General features: G+C 42.7%; 2 protein-coding genes across 7 annotated transcripts in view; one reads left to right on the top strand and one right to left on the bottom strand.

Annotated features, from left to right (window-relative positions):
• Positions 1-1,063: 1,063 nt before the first annotated feature.
• LOC106569689 (5'-AMP-activated protein kinase subunit beta-2) lies at positions 1,064-11,765 on the top strand. Its single transcript, XM_014141252.3, has 9 exons — positions 1,064-1,113; positions 2,043-2,160; positions 2,927-3,110; positions 3,474-3,625; positions 3,755-3,848; positions 4,167-4,281; positions 4,696-4,829; positions 9,302-9,370; positions 9,544-11,765. Exons 3-9 carry the CDS (start codon positions 2,958-2,960, stop codon positions 9,619-9,621), a joined length of 795 nt encoding a protein of 264 aa, XP_013996727.1. The 5' UTR covers positions 1,064-1,113; positions 2,043-2,160; positions 2,927-2,957; the 3' UTR covers positions 9,622-11,765.
• A 364-nt stretch (positions 11,766-12,129) lies between these two features.
• The window catches only part of LOC106569692 (myomegalin), a 106,535-nt gene continuing 97,454 nt past the window's right edge, over positions 12,130-21,210 (bottom strand). For 4 of the 6 annotated variants that reach the window (XM_082960988.1, XM_082960987.1, XM_082960983.1 and 1 more), the window contains 10 exons: positions 19,954-20,141; positions 19,256-19,379; positions 18,685-18,978; positions 18,234-18,338; positions 17,798-18,000; positions 17,449-17,595; positions 17,090-17,228; positions 16,858-16,904; positions 16,590-16,644; positions 12,130-15,988 (listed from right to left, as the gene is read on the bottom strand). In XM_082960988.1, coding sequence (XP_082817114.1) covers positions 15,864-15,988; positions 16,590-16,644; positions 16,858-16,904; positions 17,090-17,228; positions 17,449-17,595; positions 17,798-18,000; positions 18,234-18,338; positions 18,685-18,978; positions 19,256-19,379; positions 19,954-20,141 — 1,427 coding nt within the window. In that variant the 3' untranslated portion in view covers positions 12,130-15,863. The remainder of the gene's footprint in view (positions 15,989-16,589; positions 16,645-16,857; positions 16,905-17,089; positions 17,229-17,448; positions 17,596-17,797; positions 18,001-18,233; positions 18,339-18,684; positions 18,979-19,255; positions 19,380-19,953; positions 20,142-21,210) is intronic. The other 2 variants (XM_082960986.1, XM_082960985.1) reach the window with 2 other exon arrangements.

The following is a 21,210-nucleotide window of genomic DNA, read 5'->3' as shown; positions in this document are numbered from 1 at the left end:
AGCGCCATGAGCAAGCTAGAGCCATGGAGGACACATTTACTGAGAAGTTCCACCCCGTCGCAGAGGATCTCAAAGAGATGATGGTAGTGGTCTCCAACCCTGATCCTTGTTCCAACCCAGCAACAAAAGATTCTACTAATCATCAAGACCTTGATTAGCTGAATCAGGTCATGGTTGGGCTGGAATGAAACGCTGCACACTCTATGGCTCTCCAGGACCCGGGTGGGTGTCCAGGTGGGTGTCCACGTAAAACCTTCCACTAGAGGGTGGTAGCTAGTTTGGCAGTGTAGATATTTGTGTTAATACCCTGAGCCTCTGAGGATATAATTAAGCAATAAGGCCTGAGGAGTGTGGTATATGTCCAATAAGCTTTATATGACAAAACAATACTTTTTACTATTCTAATTATGTTAGTAACCAGTTTATAATAGCAATAAGTCACCTCAGAGGTTTGTGGTATATGGGCAATATACCACGGCTAAGGGCTGTTCTTAGGCACGACGCAACACGAAGTACTGGATACAACCCTTAGCCGTTTTATATTGGCCATATACCACAAAACCCCCAGGTGCCTTATTGATGTTATAAACTGGTTATCAATGTAATTAGAACAGTAAAAATAATTGTTTTGGGTCAAACCGTGGTATACGGTCTGATATACTACCACAACTTGGTGCAATCAAGGGAGAAAAGTAGCACATCACAGTTCTGTAGCTCATGTAGGGTTCTGATATAAAACATATTATAAACGTGGGTGGTTCAAACCCTGAATGCTGATTGGCTGAAAGCATTCAGGGCTGCAGAACTGTGACGTGCTACTTTCCCCCCTTGACTGTACCATCCTTCCAGTCTGCCAATGAGGATGAGTCCTTCCTGGCCTGTACAAAATCAGATGAGGCCATGAGGCGAGACTGGTCGAGACATATGATGACAGCCGGAGAGGCCAGTGGTGACATCTTCATCAGCGTCAGCATCACCAACCATCTATGGGGTTGTTAAGGGGAGCAGTGAGTTCAAAACTGATGTGTCAGCAGATGATGTCATAAAGAGCAAAAAGTCCAAGAGTAAAAATCAGGCATTCACAATATCAGCAAGGCTCTGACTGGACTGCTGGTTCGTAAGCTTTGATTGTTGTTTTTGTGTACTGCTTTTAACAGCCTTGTGATTTTCTGTGTCTGGTGGTATGAAACCTCAAATGTATGTGAAATAGGTATTGTTAGAAGAAATAAGCTCAGTTGGTAGAGCATGGTGCTTGTTACCCCAGGGTAGTGGGTTTGATTCCCTGGACCACCCATATGTTAAATGTATGCAGGCATGACTGTATGTTGCTTTGGATAAAAGTGTCTGCTAAATGGCATATATAATTCTATGATATAACCACACAAGTTTTCCATCAGTGCTAAGCTTCTGCTGGTCTACTGTACAGTATTCTCTAAAATACATCACAATACTGTTGATTAAGTCACTTTATAGTAAGTTCCTAATTGGGAATATTTAGTTAAATGAAATAATGAATGATTCATGTCTCTTTCATTTTTACATTTTACATTTTAGTCATTTAGCAGACGCTCTTATCCAGATCGACTTACAGTAGTGAATGCATACATACACACAAACACCATGCTCTACCAACTGAGCCACACGGGACCTATTTTTCATGACACTCCTGAAGCACACAAAGGATGATCATACTGGAGATGGACCAATTGCTGCGACTCACTCGACATGGCCATGTTTCCTGCACATCCACTCAGTAACTAGCGTTTTCTCAGTAGTTGACGTAAAAAGTCCGAAATACAACCATTTTACTGACTGTGGGTGATGTTTATTAGTCTATTTTTTTCTATAAATGACACAAATGAAAATGAAACGTTTATATTGATAAAATATCAAGTGGCCGTAAAGCACTTCATATGTGTGTTGCTGGTTAACGATATATGCTAATTCCAGTTCTAATTCCAGTTCTATCTGATCTTGGGTTAGGCGTTTCACTATTTCTGTTCATGAAACAGGTTTATCTATTTTTCCCAATGACTGCATAGTTTGTCCTGGTGGGGATCCGTAGTTGGCGGATAAGCATCGTGAAGAAGAATGTTGATGTTGTCAAAGTTGAAGAGGAGGACTCAGTGTTAATAAACAAACTTCAAATCGTGTCATTTGGTGAGTAACTGTCCCATACAGAACCGATTGATCAACATGGCATGTCACGATGTTAGCATTGTCACTTGTTGGCATTTCACAATCACACCCTAAGTATAGCCCACGATAGGTATTGAGGCAGCTAAAAATATTCCCTGCGGCGGTCAGGGGGAGCGATTTATGCTAGCTAACGTAAGCATGCTAGCTAACTGCTAAGCGAACTAACTGTAGCCTTTGCCTTGTTCAATTCTGTATTCTGATCTAGACTATAGTCATGCCAGATTGCTTGGTCGTTGAAGTTTGTTTCTTCGTGCTCGTGGAGCAGCACATCCATGACAGACTTGTTGATTGTCAGGAGTGGGCTAGCCAGCTTGTGGTGGGCCGAGCAGAGCACTTCCATTTCTGGTAACAAGTCAGCTGTATAGATAGCTAGCTCAACATGACTAACTTTAGCTAGCTAAGTACAGTCAATATTCAGCTATGTTGCCAATGTCAGCAACTGTACACATTGATCATAGATTTGCTGGAAATTCTGTATAGCTAGCTAGCTAGCTAGCTAGCTAACATTAGCTAGTTATGCAGATGACAAGGCTAAACATATATCCAGTCCCCCTTGGTCTCTCTGCATCGAGCATCCTGTGTTTTCTTTTGTATTTCTGTTAACTTTTGTTGTTGACCTTATCTAACTAATCTGAAATATGCAAGTAATGTTCAGAGGTTGGTTTGGGTGGCAAGTTATGTCTTGTTGTTTGTAAGATGGTGATGATGACTGTGTGTTTTCTTTCAGCTTGTCCTGGCAGGAAACTTAGTAAAGGATCATGGGTAACACAGGCGACCGGATGTCCGGAGACCGCCATGGCGCCAAGGCCCATCGCTCTGACAGCAGAGACAAAGACCACGAGCCCAGCAAGATGGTGGACAGCACTGATGACCCTAACATCTTCAACACACACGGTCTGGGGTCCTCCAAGGTACCTCTGCTCTGGAACATAGGATATTTGGGGGCAGGGGTGTAAAGACCATCACACTAAACAGTTGCATCAACAACAGATACAGGGGGGGGGTACATTTCCGGGTCAGATTAAGAAGATGGGAAGAGAGGTAGAAGCCATATTAGCCAAGTGAGATAAACTCTGGCTCTTTCTCAATTCATCTTTATCGATTCCTCTCTCCTCGCCTCCTCAAAACCCACTGGAGAAGAAGGTCCAATGTGAGGGACCTTGGACTTTTTCTTCCAAGGAGGCAAGGAGATAATATGCGAGGAATCACAAAAAGAGTAGAGCCCCTGTCATTCCCACATTGTGATTTAAACTGAGTTTCTTTTCTCCCGTAAGGTGTCGGACAAGGAGGAGCCCGACCTGGATGACCTGGTGAAGACCGGGCCTCAGTCCAGACCCACGGTCATTCGCTGGGCCGGAGGAGGGAAGGAGGTCTACATCGCTGGCTCCTTTAACAACTGGGGCAACAAGATCCACCTCAATAAGAGGTAGGGGAGGGGAGGGGAGAGGCCCTGGCCTGCATACTGTATTGCTGTTTAACTATGTTATTAGTGACAACATTTTGACACAGTTAATAGTGCATTAACAGTGTATTAACACAGTATTTCTTCGCCAAGCCACAATGACTTTGTTGCGATCCTGGACTTGCCAGAGGGAGAGCACCAGTACAAGTTCTTTGTGGACGGACAATGGGTCCATGACCCCTCAGAGGTAAACCCTACATATGGCTCTGGCCTAAACTAGACAACTTGATTGATATACTAAGTTTTGCCTGTTAAAAAAAAAAACATATACACACAGTACATCCATTTTAAACGTGACAGGGATAGCGCAATAAAGTCAGTGATTTATTTCCATTTATGATGACATTTTTATTTTATTTTAAGCCTAATCTGAACATATAAAGGTTTAATAATATATTTCAAATACAACAGTGCAGCTATTTTCAGACGTGTTTTGGTGATCCATCCACACTGTTTATTTGTTATTAACCCCATATTAACCCTGCTATAACACTCCCTCCTGCAGCCAGTGGTGACCAGCCAATTAGGCACCATCAACAACCTGATTGAGGTGAAGCAGTCAGACTTTGAGGTGTTTGATGCTCTGCAGGTGGACTCTCTGGAGTCCACTGACACCTCAGGTCAGTAGAGGCTCTAATCGTCTGTTGTCCCTTTGCATTAAGCTGGCATAGCCTTATCTGTATGTGATTGGATAAGAGAAGGCAGGGTTTTCATCCTCTGTTGTCCCTTTGGGTTAAGCATAGCCTTGTACTGACCAAGAGGTGCCAACTTAAGGTCATGCAAGTTTGGGCCAAGTTTCCTTCCTCATGGTAATCACTGATCTGTACATGATTGGGTAAGAGAAGGCAGGTTTTCCATCCTATCACCATTCAAGCCTTTTCAGATCAGTGATTACTTCAAGGAAGGATGTAATATTTAATCCTGATCAGGTGTTTAGGATAAGTTATGTAAGTTGATGAAAACCCAAGAAATCAGTCACCATTTGAGAGTATATGAATGACATGCTGTGTGTGTGTGTCATTGTGTGTCCTTAGACCTGTCCAGTTCCCCTCCAGGTCCCTATGGACAGGAGCAGTACATGTTCAGGCCTGAGGAACGCTCCAAAGCCCCACCCATCCTCCCCCCACACCTCCTCCAGGTCATCCTCAACAAGGACACTAACATCTCTGTGAGTTTCTTTCCGTTTCAGTCTCTCTCTCTCTCTCAATTATTCATTTACATTTGCTTTATTGGCATGATGTAACAATGTACATATTGCCAAAGATTACTTTGGAGATTTACAATATTAACATAATTAAAATAATAATAATCAATATTGTCAACAGGACAACAGTACGAGAATAATCAAGGGTCAAAATAACCATACATTCAACAATAACAATGGCATAGAGGACATGTGCATGTTAGTAGGTCTGTCAGACACTGTCCCTCATCTTCTGTCAGGCAGCAATGTAATGCGCTGCCAACCCACAGCTCTCTGCGTCCTCCCCCAACAGGACGGGTAGCCTATCCTCATCAGAGAGGTCTTTGAAACCTTGAATAAGGGTTTCAAATTTGGGGAAATCACACTGTCTAATTGTTTTATATTTTTTTAACATTTTGTCAGGAAATTTAGCTCTGTCTCAGGTTCTGCTGTGGTGCAGTGGTTGCACAGCCTTTCATCTACAGGGAGCCAGGTTTTCCTGTGTCTATCCTTCTTAATGACAAGGCGGTGCTCACTGAGCCTGTACTTTCTCAAGGGTTTTCTAAGGTTTTGATCAGTAACCACGGTCAAATAGTTTGCCACGGTGTACTGTCGATTGTGCTCCCCAATAAGCAGTGGTGGAAAAAGTACCCAATTTTCATACTTGAGTAAGAGTAAAGATACCTTAATAGAAAATGACTCAAGTAAAAGTGAAAGTCACCCAGTAAAATACTACTTGAGTAAAAGTCTAAAAGTATTTGGTTTTAAATATACTTAAGTATCAAAAGTAAATGTAATTGCTAAAATATACTTAAGTATCAAAAGTAAATGTATAAATCATTTCACATTCCTTATATTAAGCAAACCAGACGGCACAATCTTGATTTATTTTTAATTTACGGATAGCCAGGGGCACACTCCAACACTCATACGTCATTTACAAACCAAACACGTATGTTTAGAGAGTCCGCCAGATCAGTGGCAGTAGGGGATGACCAGGGATGTTCTCTTGTTTAAAGTATTTTTACTTAAGTATTTTACGCCACTGTCAATAAGTAATGCAGTTTTGTTTTGACAGTGTTGTAATTTGGTTTATTCTGATTCATTGGATTTTCTGAGGCTTCAGTGTGTTAGTAGAACTCAGCCCCAGGACCAGCTAGATGAGGGGACTCTGTTCTTTGCTCTCTCTCTCTCTCTCTCTCTCTCTCTCTCTCTCTCTCGCTCTCTCGCTCTCTCGCTCTCTCCTCTCTCCTCTCTCCTCTCTTCTCTCTTCTCTCTCCTCTCTCCTCTCTTCTCTCTTCACTCTCGCTCTCTCTCATTCAATTTCACTTTAAGGCCTTTATTGGCTTGGGAAACATATGTTAACATTGCCAAAGCAAGTGATAATAAACAAAAGTAAAATAAACAATACAAATTAACAGTAAACATTACAATCACAAAAATTCCAAAAGAATAAATACATTTCAAATGTCATAATATGTGCGAATAGTTAAAGTACAAAAGGGAAAATAAATAAACATAAATATGGGTTGTATTTACAATGGTGTTTGTTCTTCACTGGTTGCCCTTTTCTTGTGGCAACAGGTCACACATCTTGCTGCTGTAATGGCACACTGTGGTATTTCATCCAATAGATATGGGAGTTTATCAAAATTGGGTTTGTTTAATACTGTCATACATTTGGCAGGAGGTTAGGAAGTGCAGCTCAGTTTCCACCTTATTTTGTGAGCAGTGTGCACATAGCCTGTCTTCTCTTGAGAGCCAGGTCTGCCTACGGCGGCCTTTCTCAATAGCGCCAGGACCAGCTTGCTTAGGGGACTCTTCTCCAGGTTCATCTCTCTGTAGGTGATGACTTTGTTATTGAAGGTTTCGGAATCGATTCCTTTTAGGTGGTTGTAGAATTTAACGGCTCTTTTCTGGATTTTTATAATTAGCGGGTATTGGCCTAATTCTGCTCTGCATGCATTATTTGGTGTTTTACGTTGTACACAAAGAATATTTTTGCTAAATGTTTGTCCCATTTTGTGAATTGTTGGTTGGTGAGCAAACCCCAGACCTCATAACCATAAAGGGCAATGGGTTCCATAACTGATTCAAGTATTTTTAGCCAGATCCTAATTGGTAAGTTGAATTTTATGTTCATTTTGATGGCATAGAAGGCCCTTCTTGCCTTGTCTCTGAGATCGTCCACAGCTTTGTTGAAGTTACCTGTGGTGCTGATGTTTAGGCCGAGGTATGTATAGTTTTTTGTGTGCTCTAGGGCAACGATGTCTAGATGGAATTTGTAGTTGTGGTCCTGGCAACTGGACCTTTTTTGGAACACCATTATTTTTGTCTTACTGAGATTTACTGTCAGGGCCCAGGTCTGACAGTATCTGTGCAGAAGATCTAGGTGCTGCTGTAGGCCCTCCTTGGTTGTGGACAGAAGCACCAGAACATCAGCAAACAGTAGACATTCAGATTCTAGCAGGGTGAGGCCGGATGCTGCAGACTATTCAAGTGCCCTCGCCAATTTGTTGATATACTTGTTGACGAGGGTGAGGCTTAAGCTGCATCCTTGTCTCATCCCACGGCCCTGTGTGTCATGACACTAGCCAAGACCCAAATGCAGACACAGGAGCCAGATGGTTGGAGTTTAAGATGTTTAATATATCCAAAGGGAATAGGCAAGAGAATGGTCATGGACAGTCAAAAGGTCATAACCAGATCAGAGTCCAGGAGGTACAGAGTGGCAGGCAGGCTCGAGGTCAGGACAGGCAGAATGGTCAGGCAGGCGGGTACAGAGTCCAGAACAGGCAAGGGTCAAAACCGGGAGGACTAGAAAAAGGAGAAAAGGCAAAGCAGGAAAATGGGAAAAACACTGGTAGGCTAGGACATACAAGACGAACTGGCACAGAGAGACAGGAAACACAGGGATAAATACACTGGGGAAAACAAGCAACACCTGGAGGGAGTGGAGACAATAATGAGGACAGGTGAAACAGATCAGGGCGTGACAGTGGAAAGAAATGTGTGTCTTTTTGCCAATTTTAACCGCACACTTGTTGTTTGTGTACATGGATTTTATAATGTTGTATGTTTTTCCCTCAATACCACTTTCCATCCAATTTGTAAGTCGCTCTGGATAAGAGCGTCTGCTAAATGACTTAAATGTAAATGTAAATGTAAATTTCTATAGCAGACCCTCATGCCAAACTGAGTCAAATACTTTTTTGAAATCAACAAAGCATGAGAAGACTTTGCCTTTGTTTTGGTTTGTTTGTTTGTCCAGTTAGGGTGCGCAGGGTGAATACGTGGTCTGTCATACGGTAATTTGGTAAAAAGCCAATTTTACATTTGCTCAGTTACATTGTTTTCACTGAGGAAATGTACACGTCTGCTGTTATTGATAATGCAGAGGGTTTTCCCAAGGTTGCTGTTGACACGTATCCCACTGTAGTTATTGGGGGTCAAATGAGTCTCCGCTTTTGTGGATTGGGGTGATCAGTCGTTGGTTTCAAATATTGGGGAAGATGCCAGAGCCAAAAATGATGTTAAACAATTTATGTAAAGCCAATTGGAATTTGTGGTCTGTATAATTTAGGATACCATCAACACCACAGGCCTTTTTGGGTTGGAGGGATTGTATTTTGTCCTGTAGTTCATTCAATGTAATTGGAGAATCCAGTGGTTTCAGGTAGTCTTTAATAGTTGATTCTAAGATTTGTATTTCATCATGTATATGTTTTTGTTGTTTGTTCTTTGTTATAGAACCAAAAAGATTGGAGAAGTGGTTAATCCATACATCTCTGTTTTGGATACATAACTCTTCGTGTTGTTGTTTGTTTAGTGTTTTCCAATTTTCCCAGAAGTGGTTAGAGTCTATGGATTCTTCAATTACATTGAGCTGATTTCTGACTTGCTGTTCCTTCTTTTTCCGTAGTGTATTTCTGTATTGTTTTAGTGATTCACCATAGTGAAGGCGTAGGCTCAGGTTTTCTGGGTCTCCATGTTTTTGGTTGGATAGGTTTCTCAGTTTCTTTCTTAGGTTTTTGCATTCTTCATCAAACCATTTGTCATTGTTGTTAATTTTCTTCGGTTTTCTGTTTTACATTTTTTAGATTTGATAGGGAAGCTGAGAGGTCAAATATACTGTTTAGATTTTCTACTGCAAAGTTTACACCTTCACTATGATAGTGGAAAGTTTTGTCCAGGAAGTTGTCTAAACGGGATAGAATTTGTTGTTGCCTAATTGTTTTTTGTTAGGTTTATACTACTTTCCTTCCATAGCATTTCTTAATATTATACTTCTGTCTCTCTCTCTCTCTCATCTCTCTTTCTCTCTCCCTCATCTTCTCTTATCTTCTCTCTCTCTCTCTCTCTCTCTCTCTCTCTCTCTCTCCCATCTCTGTGTTGTAAATTCCAATTTGGAACCGTCTTGATTACTAATTCATCTTCTCTCTCTCCCTCTCCTACAGTGTGACCCAGCCTTGCTGCCTGAACCCAACCATGTGATGCTCAACCATCTGTATGCTCTCTCAATAAAGGTACTGTACGAGGGCAGCAGCATCCTCTATCCCACTTCTTACTGCAATACTTATAGATTGAGTAATAGTCTCATCCATAGCATAACATAGCATTAGTATCTGTCTGTCTGTCTCTGTCCGTCCGTCCGTCTCACACAATCACTCACTCTCTCTCTCTCTGTCCTCTCCCTCAGGATGGAGTGATGGTGCTCAGTGCGACTCACAGGTATAAGAAGAAGTACGTCACATCTCTGCTCTACAAGCCCATCTAACCCATGCGTGTAGGTGCACAGTGCTATAGAGGGCAGAATGTTAATACTGCGCTGGGTTTAACTATGACATGTAGTTGAGATTGGACTAAACTAACAGTTTATAAAAGAGCTGGGGGCCTGTGGCTGAGACTGGGGGGCAAATCTCAAGACACCCTTTTCCCTGTAGAGTGCACTACACACTTTAGCGCTCAGCAAATGGGTTCAAAGTAGTGCACTCAATGTGGAATAGGGTGTCATTTGAGCTTCAGCCTGTGACTCCCTCACAAGGATAAATACTGTAAGTGTACTGTGGCGTTTTCCCATAATGCACCCATAGTTGAATAGCAATAAGGGACTGAAAGAAACCACTGTGTGTGTTCAGCACTTAGGCTGCGTTTACACAGGCATCCCAATTCTGATCTTTTTTTCCACTAATTGGTCTTTTGATCAATCACATCAGATCATTTCACATCAGATCTTTTTCAGAGCTGATCTGATTGGTCAAAAGACCAATAAGTGGAAAAAATATCAGAATTGGGCTGCCTGTGTAAACGCCAGCCTTAGATTCTTTGTGGGTGCGTAGAAAGAACATTTGGTTCCATTAAAAACATAATGGTTTGAAGACAAGTCTGCTGATGGGACTTTCAAACACATATAATCAACATGATGTTTTATTAAATTAGCTTTTGAAAGGTTATGTACATGGAAAGAGGGCAGTTGAATTTTTCTGGCTTGGATTTAGCCCATTCTTTCTCCATATTTTTACTGTAATTGTACAGTGACTACATTAAATGGATGTTCCTGCAGGGTCTTCCTTGTCATTACTGTAATTGGACAGTGACTAGACTAAATGAAGGTTCCTGCAGGGTCTTGTTATTACTGTAATTGGACAGTGACTAGACTAAATGAAGGTTCCTGCAGGGTCTTGTTATTACTGTAATTGGACAGTGACTAGACTAAATGAAGGTTCCTGCAGGGTCTTGTTATTACTGTAATTGGACAGTGACTAGACTAAATGAAGGTTCCTGCAGGGTCTTGTTATTACTGTAATTGGACAGTGACTAGACTAAATGAAGGTTCCTGCAGGGTCTTGTTATTACTGTAATTGGACAGTGACTAGACTAAATGGAGGATCCTGCAGGGTCTTGTTATTACTGTAATTGGACAGTGACTAGACTAAATGGAGGGTCTTCCTTGTTTGATTCCAAAGGGACGATGACCACTAATAAAATCAGGATTTGCAATTGGATAGGCTGTGTAAATTTAACTGAACTGAAGTATAACAAACTATGGGTATTAAATGGAATATCCCATTTAATCACTTTAAACTAAAGGCCTCATATTACATATCAAATAGGAGTTGTGAGATGTTGGCCTGTGTCTGTAGATCTCTGCTTAGTTCTGCTATTGCCTTCATGAAAGGATGCTGCAAGCACTTTGGCTACAAGTGTGTCTCCAACAAATGCTCTGAGCAGGACTGTTGACATAAACGTTTAACTATGCAGATACACCGACACATCTTGTAGCTTTACATTGGACCTCAGTGTCCAGTCTGCTTCTATTTATCCAATAGAAATGGATGTGTCTGTTACATGTTCTGTATTTATAGCAAAGAAACAAACAAATAATGGTTTGTCTTGAATGTCTAATACGAACAGTTTACTGTGGAATGTGTGGTGGATTTCACAACTGTGATTCTATCAAGATGAAACATTTGTGTCAAATTGCCTATTGATTTCATAAGAATGTTAAAAAGTGTAATTTACTTTCATCAATGATGTTAAATTATGTTAAACTACTCAGATTTGACCATAAATGTATTTAATATTTATAATTCTGAGATTATTGTACCTATTGCTTGTGATACTTCACAACAATAATCAATGTGGGCTGATATCTGTAGGTGATATACTCCAAAGAGAAGATAATATATATATAATTACATATTTTATTTGAAGAAACTGAGAAAAAGCAATATCTCGCTGTGTTTGAAAATATAGGATATTCTGGTGCTTTATTAGGAAAAAACAAAACTTGAATTTTAAAACTGTTAGCTAACATGTTTGTTTTTGAAAATACTTTGCAGCATTACTGTGTAAACCAGGTACTATAGAAGGTTGTTTCACTTGTTTGCAAATAAAAAGGGAAGACGTGTTGACCCTGAATATGCGAGTGAGGGACTGGCTAGATTACATTTGGCCTAGGCTTTAGAAAACATGGCTGGGGTCAATTTGAATTGAAGTCAACCAATTCAGGAAGTAAACAGAAATTCCAATTCAATAATGACATTTTTTTTAAATCTATTTTGAATGATTTCTCATAAAATGACAAGCTATTTATTTACATCAAATCACATCATGAATTGAGTGTCTTCAATTTGAATTGACCCCAACCCTGGTGGAAAATATAGAATAGAACAAGCATGAAGCTAATCAGTAAATGTGGAGATTTGTGTGTTTTCCTCTTGCTCGGTGTTCAAACACAAATGTTTGGCTACCGACACACATTACATCAAAAGATGTGACAAAGTTTTTTTTAAATACGTTTTTATTTATTTTTTGGAACCCAAAAGCCCTCATTGTGATAACACTGTGGCAACACAACACACACACACACACACACAGTGACCATCTTCAGAGACAGAGCTCATAGACGAGCTCTGTGTCGGCATCCTAGTTAGCTTCATCAGCGCACACTTTATCACACATAGAGCCTGACAATCCAAGCTGCTCTTCGATTTCAATCACATAGCATTAAATCTAAGTTTCAGGACCAACTATTAGACACAGCTAAATACTTCTGTTTGATTCTGTTGTACACAGTGCATTAAAAAGGCATTGTTCACGCTCTCTGGCCATGTTCAGTTGTACTCTGATCCAATCTGACATAATCCTATACATCTATGGTTGGTTGGTTATTTCTACTTTGGTATAAAATATTTTCCCTAATCTTTCTCTGAATCTTCTCATCAAATCCTTATTTTTCCAAAAGAACCACACAGCATGGGGTTTTATATTAGAATGTTTTATATTAGAATCCCCTCTAGGGACTTTCAGTTGTGTGGAGCGCAAACAAGACTTTGTTGGCAGATCTACTGTGATATATACCTGGTATAGACACCAAGTGCTATTAACTCCAAGGGCTCTATTCAATCCACATTGCAGAAGTTCAGCTTTACAGCGTGTTTTACATTTTAAAAAAGCAATGTTCCCTGCTTTAGCGCAGGCTGCATTCCCGGTAAACGCTGCATATGTTGGCTCATTTGGAAATTACTTTTACATTTCTGTTGCAGAATCTGTAACGCTTCAGCTTTCCAGATCCAATAGAGTTCCAAGTAAGTGTTGGGAGCAAATGCAGTGGCCAAGCTACTTTTAAAGGCAAGCATCCGAAGGTTAATTATAGATGGGTGTGTAAGTAATAATACTAGTTTCCCTTATAGCCTAAGAAAAGGCATATCTTTGTGATTTCATAACAGATATGTGGCTATCTTATTACAATCTTGCATAATCTAAAAAAATAAATGAATAAACCATACAAACCAGGAAAATAAACACTCAAGGAAGCAAAACTATTGTTAATATGTGTAACATCAAAATAAAGTAGATATAGTGTAGAGCTATTGCACAGCTACCCAGATATTCAACGTTTGCATACAGAGCAAATGTCTGACATGATTATCCACACACCAAAATGTCAGTCAACAGAATACAGTGAAAAAGCAAGTCATTTACAGCGTCAAAATTGCCAAATGTACAGCAAGAACACACAACACAATCAAAAGCAGCATAGGAAGAAACACCTTTGGGTGTGACATCACCAATAGTGAAATCTTGAACATTGGTCCCACCAGTAGCCTGCCAAAGTTTGTTACACCTAAAAGGACACAGAACATTTAGTCAACAACACCATGGGAATGCAATGACGGTCTAAACCGAGACAAAAACCCTAAGTCCAATGGAAATGTAACAATCCCAATAGTATTCTCTGTTTTAGTGGTACATCTCTCACATGAGCACAATTTAGGTTTTTGGAATTCACAAAGCAATAGTGTGAAAGATTCACTTTTAGAAATGTTTGGTCCATTTATGACAAGATGTGCTCATTATAAAGCACATTTATAATCTAACGGTTACCGTCTCACTGGTTCAAAAGGCTCTCAAAGAGCAGCCAATTAAATGATATCTCCATCATGATGTCATAAATGATCTCATATACTGGGCTGATGATGACTTCCTATAGTCACACCACTCCTACAGTATGTCATTCGCATGGGTAAGGCAAACAAAGACGTGAAGAGTTCAAAGTTCAAACTTTGGCAAGTATTGGTGATCCCATGTTCCACAAACAAATGTTTAGATTTTTCCTTTTAAAACCTCTTTCATGCATCAACACTGCATAAAAACTTCACTTTGTTTCAGTCAGTAGTATTCCTAAGTTAGTAGAAGATAGTTATTAGTATAATATTGCACCAATGGTCTTTTTCACTAATCAAGAGTGGTTAAATACTTTAGTTCCAGTGTCAGGCAAAAAACCAAAAAGCTGGTGCGCCATGATCATTCAATAAACAACGTAATTATTGCACATGCTCGTCTGAGGACTCCTAAAGAGGAGCTTGAATACGCGTGTTCGGCCTCGGTCCATTTCAGCCCCTAGCCCCTTCTTTCAGCTTTTACCCCGTCAGCGTTAGATCAGCCAGGACTGGATAAATAAAAGCAACACAGCGGAAGCTCAACTTAACTTATCGGAGGACTAGGTGAAGCCATCAACATATTGCTTTCACCTATCCAGTCTATTCAGATCTGTGAATACCAATGGAGTAGGAGCGAGGCAAAGTGGCTAGTGATTGAAATGGAACTGGGCCTTTGTTCTGCTATCCAGAACCCTTGGCTAATGGCAGACAGACCATCCACAGGCTTCATCCTCCACAGATAAATATAGCAAACAATTACCTAGAAGTGTTACACCTATACATTCCTCCACTGTGATTCCAGCAGATCTAGCTAGATTGTGGATGTTATTCAACTTTTTTGCATTGTACTTGCAAAGAAAGTCCTCATTGATGAAATGCCACGAGGAGCAAGTTTGCATTTCTGTGGCAGTGAAAGTTAAATATTTGTTTTGAAAGAAATTGATTGTTCATGTATGTCTGTGAACATATGTGTTTGACGAGGATACTGTCACAGAAATAGAATGAATAGAATGGGCATCCCCATTGCCAGGGTTAGAGGTTCCAAGCCTATTATATTTATATGTGTACCGTACTGTATGTGTTTATACATTTGTATACTATACATTTCCTTTCTCAAGCCATGAGTTCACATGCATTGACACTTATCCCGTCCAAAAGCTGCCAGGCAGAAGAGCACAATCTACTATGCTCCAGGTAGAAGCTTCCCTTAGCTACAGATCTAGGATCAGCCTACCTTCACCAAATCCCATAACCTTTACCATTAGGGAAAAGGCAAATCTGACCTTAGCTCAATGTCTAGGGGCAGCTTCATCCTACTCCTTCTACAGCAGTCAAGGGCGCACATTACTGTAACCATCAGAGGCACGTTTCAAACCACCTTCTACACACTCACAACAAGGTAATCATCAGACTGGACCAACCGTTTCTGGAGCTCAAAGACTCCAACAGAAGAACAAGGGTGGAGGTGGGGGAAAGAGAACAGTCAAATGGAGGGTGGAGGTGGGGGAAAGAGAACAGTCAAACGGAGGGTGGAGGTGGGGGAAAGAGAACAGTCAAAAGGAGGGTGGAGGAATGACACTAAAGGAGGAAGAGTTCAGGTAAGGCCCAAGGTGTACGAGGCAGGAGCATTGGGCACAAATTGCCAGCAGGAGAGAAGTGGAGGAGAGATAGAAGAGAAAGAGTATGGAGTGATCTGAGGAGGGACGTTGGATACTAGAGATGAGGAGAGATAGGAGAGAAAGAAGCATGGAGTGATCTGAGGAGGGATGTTGGATACTAGAGATGAGGAGAGATAGGAGAGAAAGAAGCATGGAGTGATCTGAGGAGGGACGTTGGATACTAGAGATGAGGAGAGATAGGAGAGAAAGAAGCATGGAGTGATCTGAGGAGGGATGTTGGATACTAGAGATGAGGAGAGATAGGAGAGAAAGAAGCATGGAGTGATCTGAGGAGGGACGTTGGATGCTAAAGATGAGGCAAAGAGGAGGAGGAGGGGTCGTGTCTGTTCTGGCAGTGAGGTCAGAGTTCAGAGGTTGTGGTGTTAGGCTGGCTGGTTCCTTTAACAGGTCATCACCTAAAACAGGCACTGGCTGCTGCGCTTCCTGGTTCCTGGACGCTGATTTGACGTTGCCGGGGCGTCGCCAGGCTTCAAGAAACTCCAATCAGTAGGCCGTTCATTGCCAGGACTTCGGTCTTCAGCTGAAGGGAGAAGAGGGGAATAAAGACTAGATTATTCACTGCTACACTCCTGTTACATACACAGATGGAGAGAAGATGCCGCAGCCAAAAAGTTGATGATTTTTTTTTAAACTTCACACGCAATGAAGAGTAGAGTATGCAAAGTTGAGGTTTATCTGCAATGATTCTGAACATTTGTTGAGCTTAATGGAATATTCATGTTTCAAATTTGTTTTGCCTCGTTAGTATGAAACCACAACAATAGCTATTATGCTTGCAGATGAAGAGAAGCTGAAAATTGCTATCTAAAATGTGTTATGTAAAAGCCTCCCCTCAGTAAGTAGCTGACCTGTAAGTTTAAATTCCAGTAAGAGTCTTAAAAGCTTCAGCCTGCCCTGGCTTTCAGCCAATCGCGTGCACGCCCCACCCCCCCTTCAGGTTTTCCATGATTTATACTAATTGGTTTCTATGACTTCTATGGTTTCTATGGTTTCTATGACTATCATACTATGACTGTCATACACTTATGATAGTCCTTGATGATTATTATTCTGTTGTTTGATTGGATGGTAAAGCAGTGATGTCACACAGCATGACAGCCACAGCGTGCCAAACCCTTTACCAGCATAAGGAGAGGAAGAGGAGGAGCTTAGGGAAGAAATCCTCCGCTCGTTCTTCTGGAGGTACTCAGGGGAAAAAAGGAGGAGGACGAGAAGGAGGAAGGAGGGAAGAGACACGGAGGATGAAGGAACAGGTGGAACGGACAGGGTGGGTGCAAAACAGTGACAGTAGAGAGAGACTACAGTACTGACACTGGGACAATGAACACAACACATTAACACCATTTGATGTGTATACAAGATATGTCAAGGAAAAGGATCATCTCTTACCTCCAAGTTAGTCCTTGCTTTTTTCAGCACATCGCGAGTCCTTGATACTGCAATATAAAAGGCCAAAAAAAATCTAACTAGGACCCTTTGCTGTAACACCAATGTAATGCACGCACACACGCACACACGCACACACGCACACACGCACACACGCACACACACACACACACACACACACACACACACACACACACACACACACACACACACACACACACACACTCACACTCACGTTGGTTGACGATGAAGTGCTCCATGCTGTCCTTGGTGCGGCTGGTGCTCCTCAGTCTCTGGACGGTTCCCTGGAGAACCTCCTCCTGCTGCGAGATACGCCCTCTCAGAGACAGAATTTCCTCCTGCATACATTGCTCCTGCAGGGGTCACAGCAATCAATCAATAGACTGATCAATCAACTCAATAATTCAATATATCAATAAACCAAACAACAGTTCATATGTCTGACTAGCTTAGAACCTGCATCATCAACAGAGAGCCTCAAAGCCACCACACGATTGACACGTGATGTCACAAACCATCAATTACAACAAATCAACAAAATAACACATAGGTAGTAAATCATGTATTCGGTACCTTCTTAAGGTTGTGGGTGGAGTGGTCGGTGCTGGGCAGGGCAGCCCTCCAGAACATCTTCAGCAGGGACACAGCCTCCTCCAGGATCTGTCTTAGGGTCTTGGTGTTAGACAACAGAGTCCTCACACAGCCATAGTCCAGGAGGACCTAGACAGAGACAGACTCATCATATTCCCTGAAAGTAGCTGTAGCGGCAGACTGTTCACATCGAGAAGGTGGCCAGCGCATACACAAGATTTGGCTATGAGTTTCAGGATTAGGTCATCACTTACTCAGATGTTAGCACAAATAGATAATAGAACTAGTTTCCCTGTGCTCCACACCCCCCACCCCATCACTACCCCCTTACCTGGTCCTGGCTGTCTACCAGCATTGAATGGCTGAGGCAGGCCTGAAGGGCTGTTTCCATTCTCTGGACCAGACTCCTCCCCTCCAGGACCTGCTGCTGCAGGGCACTGTAATCGTCCACGTGCCCGATGGCGTGGCGTCCGTTCTGGTTAGAGAACGAGCCGTCCGGGGCGTCCCCCTGCAGCTCTGAGTGGGGGTCCAGATCTAACGGATGTCATCATTTTATGAAGAGATAATTGGGGATGTTATTAGTTCGTTATTTTTATTTTATAAGAGTGACTAACTTCCGTAATAACATCCTTCCTGGACTATTTGTGTAGACTTGTGTAAACTCCTTCAGATGTGTGAATCAGATATGTATAACTCTATTTTGTCCATTTGTCAGACATCATACAAAGATGGAACAGCATGCAGTGCAGTTAGAGCTAGAGTCACACCGTTGGCAGTGAGCGAGGTCTCCACCAGATCTGTGTAGGGGACGTGGTATGGAGATCCACAGTTAAACAACCCAATGTCTCTGACCGGGGGAGACGGCGCTGGGTCTGCAGAACACACACACAGACAGACAGGGATGCTTGGTCACCACACACACACACACACACACACAACCCTGAGCATTCAACTACATTTAATGAATGATAATGCTTCAAATCAAACATTTCACTCATTAGTCTGTTGTTAATGGTTCATTAAACACGTCAATCAGTTAGTTCCATGGGATTTACATGAGACAAACTTTCTGAACTCTTTTGTCCCATTCATTGTGTTGAAGAGTGGGCCAATATCAAGCGTAGGCTGGCATTGAGTGTTGGTGCCTATCAAGCTGATATCAAAATGTATTTCCATACTGTAACCTCAAACCACATCATCACACAACACCCCTCTTACCATGTAGTAGCTGCCGTCTGTAGAGGCTGTCCCTCTGGGGGCTGTCTGTAAGGGCACTGAGAGACGGGGTACGAGGGGGCTCCATCCCCCCAATGCTCCCCAGCCCTCCGTGGACGCCCCCACCCAGCTTCTGCTCCAGATGTTTGTGGAGTTCCAGCTGTTTCAGGGCACTGTTCTCCTGTACACTGCTCTGGAGCTGGGCTCTGAGGCTCCTCACCTCCCCTAGCAGCTCCCCCAGCTCCCCGGGCAGGGGCAGGGCAGGGACCCGACCGTACTGGCCCTCACACAGAAACTCTGTCAATCCCAATAATAGTGTTAGTCAACATAACAGAGTGAATGTCATTGGCCCACGGCAAGTATCAATATAACAGAGTGAATGTCATTGGCCACAGCAAGTATCAATATAAATGACCTAAACGACTTCTGAGCGTCATTTGGATTATATATGTGAAAATCCCAGTTATATGCATGTATCTCAAGTTAGGATATATATACATTTTAACTGGTGAACTCCTGAATTACAGTGCTCTCTATGCAACCAATAGCCTGTAGATAAAGTGGGAAGGCGGACCTGGGTTGCCCTTGGCGTTAGACCACACTCTGTGGTAGACCTGCAGCTCACTCTGCAGAGAGTGGAGCAGCTCCCTGCTCTCACACAACTGCTGCTGCAGCAGGGACACCTCATGCTGCAGCCTGGAGAGTAGAGAGAGGTTCACGGGTTAATACACACACACCATCAGCCACATACACATAACATCAGCCTCACCCACACACACACCGTCAGCCACGCACGCACATACTGTCAGCCACACACACACACTGTCAGCCACGCACGCACATACTGTCAGCCACAAACACACACACACTGTCAGCCACGCACGCACATACTGTCAGCCACACACACACACCGTCAGCCACACACACACACATACTGTCAGCCACACACACACACATACTGTCAGCCACACACACATACCGTCAGCCACCCACACACATACCGTCAGCCACCCACACACATACCGTCAGCCACACACACACATTCCATCAGCCACACACACACATACCGTCAGCCACACACACACATACCGTCAGCCACACGCATGTTCATACCGTCAACCGCACACACGCGCACACACACGCACACACACACGCGTGCGCGCACACACACACACACACACACACACACACACACACACACACACACACACACACACACACACACACCACACACACACACACACACACACACACACACACACACACACCCCTATTGTTCTTGTCATGGCTGTTCTGCCTCTCCTGTCTGAGTGTGTGTATCTGCTGTCCCTGCTCCTGGCTGTGTGTCTGCAGCCGGCGTAGCTCCTCCTTCCACTGTTCCGCCTCCAGCTCCGCCTGCTTCAGACGGGCACGCCCCGTCACCGCCCCCTCACGCAGCTGCTCCGCCTCCTTACACATGTCTGAGGGGGAAGCACACATGATGGGAAGGCAGAGCAAGACAGTTAATCAGATCCTTTTTAACAACATCAAATGTTTTAGAATTGTCCATGTCTTACAGAGGGCTTGCAGTTGACTTAGACCGCCTAACGGCAGCCATATTGGAAGACCACCGCTTTAATTCTTCTGACAACAACAGCCGAGTGGCTACCCCAAACTGCATGATAACAGTGTTATCAGTTGATTCATCACCCCATTCATTTTCTGTGCAGTATTTGGCTGCTCTAACAAGGTTAGGAAAGACAACGGGAAAGCAATACAGATCCCCGCAATCATGAAACACCATTGGTGACACCAGTGAGATAAGACTAAAGAACTGTCAGAAAAGAGAAGAAACCTTTTTGCCCGACAAGACCAGAACCTAGACAGCTGTCAATACACGGTTAGCATGTCACATGAGTTTCAAGTTTTGGTGAAGCAATTCTTTCACCATAAAAATACACCTTTATAACAAGATGAGGGGTGGGGTTGTGTGTCTATTTGTCAATAACAGCTGGTGCACGATGTCTAATAAAGAAGTCTCGAGGTATGTACTCATGTACTCCCTGTTCACCCACGACTGCATGGCCAAACACGACTCCAACACCATCATTAAGTTTGCTGACAACACAACAGTGGTAGGCCTGATCACCGAAACGATGAGACAGCCTATAGGGAGGTCAGTGAACTGTCAGTGTGGTGCCAGGACAACAACCTCTCCCTTAATGTGAGCAAGACAAAGGAGCTGATTGTGGACTACAGGAAAAGGCGGGCCGAACAGGCCCCTATTAACATCAACGGGGCTGATGTATTGGAGCACCAAGTCTAGGACCAAAAGGCTCCTTAACAGCTTCTACCCCCAAGCCATAAGACTGCTGAACAATTCATCAAATGGCCACCGGACTATTTACATTGACCCCCCCCCCCGTACAAATCAGCTGGGCTAGACAATCTGGACCCTCTCTATCTAAAACTATCCGCCGCCATTGTTGCAACCCCTATTACCAGCCTGTTCAACCTCTCTTTCGTATCGTCCGAGATCCCTAAAGATTG

This window comes from Salmo salar, chromosome 14, assembly GCF_965601325.2.
Source record: "Salmo salar chromosome 14, fSalSal1, whole genome shotgun sequence".
Taxonomy (NCBI): domain Eukaryota; kingdom Metazoa; phylum Chordata; class Actinopteri; order Salmoniformes; family Salmonidae; genus Salmo; species Salmo salar.
The sequence above is the reverse complement of the archived record's forward strand: the minus strand, read 5'-3'. Positions and strand labels throughout refer to the sequence as shown.